The sequence below is a fragment of the Canis lupus genome, chromosome 30 (genome assembly GCF_048164855.1).
Source record: "Canis lupus baileyi chromosome 30, mCanLup2.hap1, whole genome shotgun sequence".
In the NCBI taxonomy this organism is placed as follows: Eukaryota; Metazoa; Chordata; class Mammalia; order Carnivora; family Canidae; genus Canis; species Canis lupus.
In genome coordinates, this window is record NC_132867.1 from 36,186,380 (window position 1) to 36,195,606 (window position 9,227).

At 40.2% G+C, this 9,227-nt stretch overlaps 1 protein-coding gene across 2 annotated transcripts in view; it reads right to left on the reverse strand.

The window, feature by feature from the left end:
- KCNJ6 (potassium inwardly rectifying channel subfamily J member 6) overlaps positions 1-8,782 on the reverse strand; it is a 270,328-nt gene extending 261,546 nt beyond the window's left edge. The window contains exon 1 of one of the 2 annotated variants that reach the window (XM_072806963.1): positions 8,177-8,782. Coding sequence is in view for 1 of the 2 variants with exons in the window: in XM_072806962.1 (XP_072663063.1) it covers positions 5,803-5,988 (186 nt within the window). In the remaining variant the exon portion in view is untranslated. Of the gene's footprint in view, positions 1-5,802; positions 6,003-8,176 lie in introns of those variants that run through there. The other variant, XM_072806962.1, reaches the window with a different exon arrangement.
- Between the last annotated feature and the right edge of the window lie 445 nt (positions 8,783-9,227).

Genomic DNA, 9,227 nt, shown 5'->3' on the forward strand with positions numbered 1-9,227 from the left:
GACAAAGACATAAAAGACAAAGAGAGGCACTGCGTAATGAAACAAGTCAATTCAGCAAGAAGATATAGCACTTATAAATATATACATGCACTCAACTTAGGAGCATAAAAACAAATAAAGCAAATATTAACCAACCTAAAGGTAGAAATTGACAGCAATACCATAGTAGGCAATTTTAACATTCCACTTATATCAATGTATATATAATTCATCTAGACAGAAAATAAATCAGAAAACATTGATCTTAAATGGCCCATCAGACCAAATGGACTTAATAGATATAGACAAGAGCAATTCCATCCAAAAACAACAGAATACTTTCTCCACAAGTGTTCATGGAACATTCTCCAGACTAGATCACATATTAGGTCCCCAAAATAAGTCTTAATAAATACAAGAAGACTGAAATAATAGCAAGTATTTTTTTCCAACCACAATAATATGAAACTAAAAATCAATTACAAGAAGAAAGCTGAAAAATATTATAAATACATAAAGGTTAAACAACATGTTATTTAACAACTACTGGGTCACAGAAGATGCCAAAGGAGAAATCCAAAAATACCTGGAAGCAAATGGAAATAGAAATATGACATACAAAAATCTATGAGATGTAGTGGCGGCAATTCTAAGAGGTAAATTCATAGCAATATAGGCCTATCTCAAGAAACAAGAGAAATCTCAAATAAACAATTTAAATTTCCTTCCACAGAAACTAGAAAAAGATGAACAAAAAAAGCCTAAAGTTTGTAAAAGGGAGGAAATAATAACGATTAGAATGGAAATAAATGGAATTGAAACTAAAAAGATAATTTAAAAAAATCAGTGAAACTACGAGCTGGTTCTTTGAAAACACAAACTGACAAATCTCTAGATAGATTCACCAAGAAAGAAAGAGAGGGCTCAAATAAATAAAGTCAGAAATATAAGAGAAGTTATAACATACACCGCAGAAATGCTAAGGATCATAAGAGACTACTAGAAACAATTATACATCAACAAATTGAAAAACCTGGAAGAAATGATGACACTTTTAGAAACTTATAATCTTCCAAGACTAAATTGTGAAGAAATAGAAAATCTGAAGAGACTACTTACTGTAAGGAGAGTAAATCAATACTTAAAAACCTCCCAACAAACACAAATGCAAGACCAATTTCACTAGTGAACTCTACCAAACATTCAAATAAGATTTAATACCTATCCTCAAACTCTTCCAAAAAATCATTTTACAAGGCCAGTGTTACCCTGATACCTAAACCAGAGAAGAACACTACAAAAAAAAGAAAATTATAGGCCAATATCCCTGATGAATGTATAAGAAAAATCCTTAAAAAATTAGCAAACCAAACTCAACAATACATCAAAAGGATCATACACCAAGATCAAGTGGGATTTATTCCAGGGATACAACAATGGTTCAACACCTGCAAATTGATCAATGTGATATACCACATCTGCAAAATGAAGGATAAAGTCATATGATCATCTTAATAGATGCAGAAAAAACCATTTGATGAAACTCAACAACTACCTATGATAAAAAATCTCAACAAAGTGAGTATAGAGGAAATGTGCTTCAACTTAATAAAATCCTTGGGAATAAACTTAATCAACAAGATGAAAGACTTGTACACTGAAAACTGTAAGACATTGTTGAAAGAAATTAAAAAGGAATAAATACGTGCAAAGATATTCCATGCTCATGAATTAGAAGAATTCATATTGTCAAAATGTTCATACTACCCAAAGTAACCTACAGATTCAATGCAATTCCAACCAAAATTCTAATGACATTTTTCACAGAACTAGAACAAATAATTCTAAAATTTGTATGAAAGCACGAAAGACCTCAAATAGTTACAATGATCTAGGGAAAAAAGAACAAAGCTGGAGGTGTCATCCTTCCTGATTTCAAATTATTCTACAAATCTATACTAATCAAAATAGTCTGGTATTGGCATAAAAATAGACATATAGATCAATAGAACAGAATAGAGAGCCTAGAAATAAGCCCATATGTATGTGGCCAATTTATAACAAAAGAGGCAAGAATATACAATGGGAAATGGATAGTCTCTTCAATAAGGTGTTGGGAAAACTGAACAGCTATATGTAAAAGAACAAAATTGGACCACTATCTTATAACACATATAAAAATCAATTCAAATTGAATTAGAAACTTGAATTTAAGACCTGAAACCATAAAACTCCTAGAAAACATAGGCCAAAGTTTCTTGACACTGGTCTAAGCAATATTTTTTGGATCTGTCTCCAAAAGTAAGGAAAAATAAAAGCAGAAACAAACAATGGGACTGTATCAAATTAAAAAGCTTATGCACAGTGAAGGAAACCTTCAGCAAAATGAAAAGGCAACCTACTGAATGGGAGAAGATATTTGAAAGTCACCTATCCAATAAGAGGCTAACAACCAAAATATATTTGAAAACTTATATAGCTTAATACTAAAAAACCATCTGATTAAAAAATTAGCAGAGGATCCGAATAGTCTTTTTTCCAAAGAAGACATACAGATGGCCAACATGTGCATGAAGAAGGGGTCAGTATCACTAATCATCAGGGAAATGCAAATCGAAACCACAATGAAATATCACTTCGTGCCAGCCAAGATGTCTGGAATCAATAAGACAAGAAATAATTAGTGTTGGTAAGGATGTGGAAAAAAGAGAACTCTTGTGCTTTGTTGTAGGATCGCAAATTGGTGCAGCCACTGTGGAAAGTAGTACAGAGGTTCCTCAAAGAAGGAAAAATAGAACTACCATAAGATCCAGCAATTCCAGTGATGCCTGGGTGGCTCAGTGGTTGAGCCTCTGCCTTCGGCTCAGGGCGTGATCCTGGAGTTGCAGCATCGAGTTCTACATTGGGCTCCCTGTGAGGAGCCTGCTTCTCCCTCTGCTTACGTTCTGCCTTCTCTCTGTGTCTCTCAAATGAATAAATAAATAAATAAAATCTTTAAAAAAAGAGAGATCCAGCACTTCCACTACTGGATATCTATTTGAAAAATCAAAAGCTCTAATTTGAAAAGACATATGCACCCTTTCGTTCACTGCAGCATTATTGACTACAGCAGAGATATGGAAACAACCTAAGTGCCCACTGGTAAATGAATGAATACAGAAGATGTGGTGAATGAATACGATGGAATACTACTTAGCCATAAAAAAGAATGAAATCTTATCATTTGCAACAACATGGATGGATCTTCAGTGTATTATGCTAAGCAAAATTAGACAGAGAAAGACAAATACCATGTGATTTCACTTATATGTGGAATCTAAGAAATAAAACCAACAAAACCCTGTCGCATAGATACAGAGAACAGATTGGTGGTTGCAGGAGGTGGGGGTGGTTGGTTGGAATGAACTGGGTGAAAGGGATTAAGAAATACACACTTCCACTTATAAAGTAAAGAAGTCATGGTTGTGTAACATACAGCATAAGGAATATAGTCAATAACACTGTAACTGGACTTACTGTGGTGACCACTGCACGATGCATACAAATGTCAAGGAACTATGTTGTATGCCTGAACCTAATATAATATTGTACTTCAATTATACCTTAAATTTAAAAAAAAGATGACATTCTCCTTTATTTGAGGGAAATAACTGTGTGTTATCAATAAGTGCTAGTAAAATAACATCTAGTATGTGTATATCCTTGTACTTTGTCAGAGGCGAGTCAGAATACCATTAGAACACTAACTACAATTATGATGATCTCTTCTTTACATAGGATCCTAATTATTTCTAGAACTAATTATTTAGAATACATTTTAAAATGTATCATCTCAAATGACTGCATTTTATTTTTTTAAATCTCCCTACACACTCAAACTACAGCTAGAAAGAAAAACCTTAATTTAAACAAGTGTCTTGATGATTTTTCGACTTAATTACCAATTTCCCTTTAATTGATATTACCAAATTTAATAATTCTGAAAAAATTCAGAGTGAATCATTTCTCTCTTGATATTTAAAATGACACTTGAAAATAAAGGAAAGAAACAATAAATGCTATCTCAATAAGGTATAAATCCAAAGTTGTTACATTTAGACATCTCAGTTCCATAAACCTTGAAGTCTTGATACAATGAGTTAAAAAACAAACAAACAAAACCCTTGCTTTCAAAAGTGCCATTACTTTAATGCTAGTAAAAATATAGTAGCCTTAAATGCTAACCTTTTTCCGTAGCTTCCTTCCCCTTGTTCTGATTCTCTCTGGTTTCTTTACCTTGTTAATCTGCATATTGCTTATATATCATTTGTTTAAGGAAGAATTATTGAAAAAGAGCTTCACCTTACCTACTTGCCCATTTTGATAAAGAGGCTTTATCTTATTTTCATGAAGATTCACATAATCAAGATTTAACCCTCGAGAAAAGCAACACTTTCGACCTATGAAAATCAGTGAATGGAGTTATGCTTCGAGAAGGGTATATTATTTATTTTCAATTGCCAATAAATTTTTTCTATTGCTTATTAAATAGCTCTTCTGATGTCTTATTTTCTTTTATTCTGTAAAGCAGAGATAGTTTGTAAAAAGATGGGAGGGGTGATTTGAGAGTGAATTAAAACATTTCTACATATTCAAAGGAAACAGCCTATGTATTAAATAAAGACCCAGGTCATCAAAGTTAATATATATTATTTGCTGATGTTTAGGAAACACCAGGGTAAGATGTTAAAATTATTTTTAAAAATATTATTAAAAAGCTCCAAGTTCTCAGGGATACATTTTAAGTCTTCTTAACAAATCTTACTTGAAATGGGTAGACCAATTATTTCAGAATATGCCATTGACTGCCATCAGGGCATAATGATGTTTTGCCCACCAATTAGCCACCCAGGAAGAAAGCAAGTCCTAGTTGGATAAATTAGCACCAAATATATGAACACAGATTCTATCAGAATTAAGATAATTGATTGAACAATTTCCTATATCTAGGTCATTTACATTCCCATCTTTTGTTTTAAATTCATGAGACAAATTGAGCTTTAGAACTCACAAATACATTACTTTATAAATGATCTTTTAAGTAAAATGATCTATATTCTTGTATGGCTGTATCTTCATAACTAATTTCTACATCTTTTCTGCTGATAATATCAGATGGAGCAAAGCCACGGTACAGTTGCTTTAAGTCCTAACAGTGCTCCACTAACCACTTCTCTCTACTTTAGGTAGCAACTCTTTTACGAATTAAACCATGGATAAACTTATCAACACCCATCAAGAATCGAAATGGAAGAAATTAGTGTAACATCTCATCTTTTGATCAGGTTTGGAATAGATTGCTTCTGCCTTCAGTAGAGATCACGATAAACAAAAAACAAAAACCGGAAGGTATAAACGCATTGCTTTAACCAAGTCCTAAGTGCACGCATTATCATCTTTAGAAAGCAGTGGCATGCCCACAGTTGGAAAGTCCAGCAAAGAAAATCAGGATTCATCTCATTTACCTTCATAGACAACAAACCAGAACCAGCTCAATACTGAACACACCTAAGGGCATCCTCAAAAGCAGCTCAGCGTATTGTAAAGGCATTATCACTACCTCTAACCAATTGTCAAACTTTGGGCTCTGCAATTCAAACTGTGCCTTGCAACCCCTGGATGTGACTCGGAAAAGCGGTCTATTAGAAATATGACTGCCATCTTCCTCTACTATTTTTCCTAAACCATTATTGGGGGGTGTGAGGATCTATGGCCAGAGATGGGGGCAGCAGCATAGAGACCAGCTTTGCCCCAGGTGAAGGCATTATGGCAAGAGAGACTTACCTGTTTTCTCTCAGTGAGTGCTGAAATGGAGCTCGAGTGATAATAAATCCTCCCCTCTTGCACAGTTTCTTCCTTGTTTCTATTAAGAGAAGTAACTCCCTCTCTCTGTTTCCTATGCCCTACAACCTTGGAAATGTAGCTACCCTGCCCACATGCTGGCTTAAAGACACAGTTACTGCTTCTCATCTCACGAGCACACTCTCCTCCCTTTCCTGGAGCTCACCAGCTCTTTTTTTAGAAAAGTCTGTCAGGTCTGGACTAAGAGTATTTTATTTCTCTACCCTCTAGGATCTCAGGACCCCTAACAGGATTTAGTTAACCAGTGTCTTACTGACAGCGTGCTCTCACAGTCTTTCTGTCATCTAAACCTGACAAAAAGTGTAGAGGACAGTGAGAGGGTAAGAAATGAATGGATACTTTTGAAACCAAAGGGACGTGGCTGAAACTAGGCAACTCTCATCAGAGACTGGTCCTGTGTGTGTGTCTGTGTGTCTGTGCAGGCGTGCGCCTTGCCCCTCTGCTCCACTGAGGACAGGATCATTCTCCATTCTCAGTTCAGCTTGAATCTTTTGCTGTTTCAGTGTTCTTGATTTTGAATAGTTACTCTGATGCACCGCCATGCGTGAAATGGATGATTTGCAAGCTTCTCTGTCCCACGCAATTCCGTGGATAATCAGATATCCAGATTCTGCACGGGCAGGGGAATCGCTCCTTTATAGAAAGTGATCGCTTCTGTCACCAAAGGAGCTTAACAGCATCAGCAGGGGCCGCCAACTGGGAGGTGGGAACCTGGCGCCTGTGCTCTGGCCTTGGTGCTGAATCCAGAACCTGCTGCCTTAACCATCTCAGTGGCCTCTGGGCAACTTTGGGAGGTTTGGGTGGTTGCTGGCCAGTTCAAGAAGCCCCCTTGTGGGTTGTCGGCAGGAACTTGGGCAGAGCTGATACCATGGGACCTTCCACAGGATACCTGGCTGGCTTGTTTCTTTACCTGAAACTGGGAAAGTTTTGTCCAACGTGGGTTTTTTTTTTCTTTTTTTTCTTTTCTTTTTTTTTTTTTTTTTGGTAACTGGAGCTGCCTTCTCCCCTCCCACCTGGGTCGCCATGGAGACTCAGCTTTTTCTTTCTCCAGGCAAAATGGGCGAAGCTTAGTTAGCTGTACCCTGACTATAGCAAGACCCTTTTTCTTTCTATTCAGCTCCTGGGCATCCCCTTCTGCTTTTCAGCGTAAGAAAGGTAAGCAGGGTGAGGAGCTAGTAGGGATGTGGCATTTCACCCTATATGGTGGGGGCTCCCCAGTACCATCAGACTTTGGATAAAAGCAAGCAGAAGACACTCTAAACACATAATCAATCTCCAACTCCCAAACACTTGAGTTCCCCCCCCCTTCTCTCTCTCTCTCTCTCTCTCTCTCTTCCTTTTTTGGGAGTGGAGGCGGGATTCTTTGGAAAATTCTGGTATTTTGTTTCTCCATTAACCTCACCCCATTTCTGGGGCTTTTTCTATTAACACGTTTCCTCCTTAAGAGTTTCTCCATATTGAGGCTGGTACAAGAGATATACCTGTGGATCGACTCAAGGTTTTATTGGGTTTGGGGAATACTAATGTTAATTCTGTTAAAAACTAATCCAAGCTTAATGTCTTGATGCAAATGAAAATATACCCAGGAGGAAGCAAGTCGGGATTCATCCAACCCCCTAAATGCCAGAAACATCTCATTTTATCTGAAGGGTTTCTTTTTTCCTTCCAATTACAAAACAATTCAGTTTACTTCTAGGGAGAGCTTCCTATTCACTATTTGTAGCCATCATATCACATCCCTGGTTTTACTGATAGATAACAGTTAGGAGTCATTGTTTCCCATTTTCTGCCTGTTTCTCCCCACCGCTCACTTTTTCCTTTTCCTCCTTCTCTTGCTCCCTGTCTCGGTCTCTGTCACTCTCCTCTATGCAAAGAAGAACAAGGATACAGCTTTCCATAAAGACAATGGGCTTTTCCCAACTGTAAATGACTACACCACAAGCCGCCCCTGCCAGTTAGATCAGTGCATTTCTTCTTTGCCAACGTCTGTTGAAATGATGTCTGCAATAACTGACTGGGTTTCTCTGAGCCCAGGGCATGCAGACCCCTCCTCTCCCCGCCCCCCTTGCGAGTTTTCAGTTGCTAATGAAAACCGTATGAAACAGATTTCCCTTCTGTTATGTAACCGGCTTCTCCCTCGCCTTTCCCCAGACTTGGGCATCATGTTTCTCATCAGCGTGGAGCATGCAGCGGCGGCGGAGACTGGGGAGGGGGAGGTGGGGACCCGAGGGCACGGAACGTTTTGCCCAGATTGATGCCAGCTTCTCGCCTTCGAGCAACTCAGCGCACCGCTTACCTTGCTGCGGACAGGGTGGTTTCACTCAATCATGATCTCCTCTCTTGGAACGGAGCAAGATTTAATAATTCACTACACGATGGATGGTGAGGGGAGAAAATTTTTTTTTAAAAAAGAGAGAAAAAAAAAAAGGAAAAAGAAAAGGAAAGAAAAACTGGAATCAGATGGTCCAATTTCACATCAGCCCCGAGAGGCTGTTAGGAGGCTCCATTCTCCTGGCGGTGCATCCAGCTCTGGGTCTGGCTTCCCGGTTCCCGCGGATCCCCACCCCTCCACCCGCCCAACCTCTCCGGCCAGGTGCGGCCGTCTGCAAACTGGCTCCCTCTGGCCGCGAGCGGAGAGGCGGGCTGGGCGCGGGGTCAAAGGAGGGGCGGAGGGGTGTGCGTCGGGCAGGGATGCGGGCGGCAGACCCGGCGGAGGGAAGGGTTCGGAAACGGCAGGAGTGGAGGAAAAAATAAAATAAAATAAAATCCCGGCTGGGAGAAAAGTGATGGGCCACGCAGGGAGACGTCATGAAAGCCGCAGATTCAATGAATGCTCCTCGATTCCAGCGGACGGGCTGAGTCCCGCTGGCCGCGCACGAACCGGCGCCGCTCCGCGGATAAGAGCGAGCGCAGCGCCGCGCGCTGGAGAGAAGCGGCCACACAGCGCGTTCCGGAGCGGCGGGGGAGGGGGGAGGGGGGAGGGGGGAGGGGGGAGGGACACTCCACCCTGACCCCTCCCCAAACCCCAGCCCGCGAGGAAGCCACGGGAGCCAGTCCCCAGCGCTCCAAAACGAAGCTGCAAACGTGGGGGGCGCTCCAGGCTGGGGGGACCTTTTGGATTTAGCCTCCGGTTCCCACCTTTCCTTCTCTGTCACTAAGTGAGTTATTCCTGGAGAAGAGCCTGGACAGCAGCAAAGAGCCGAAGCTCGGGACTTAGGAGAGCAGGAGAAAGAGGAGGGTCTTGTCTCGGTGGCCCTCTGGGCTGCAGTCAAGGAGTCAGCCTGCGCGCGGGAGCTGGAGCGCGCACCGGGGCGCATGGCCGGGGCGCATGGCCGGGGAGGGGTGGG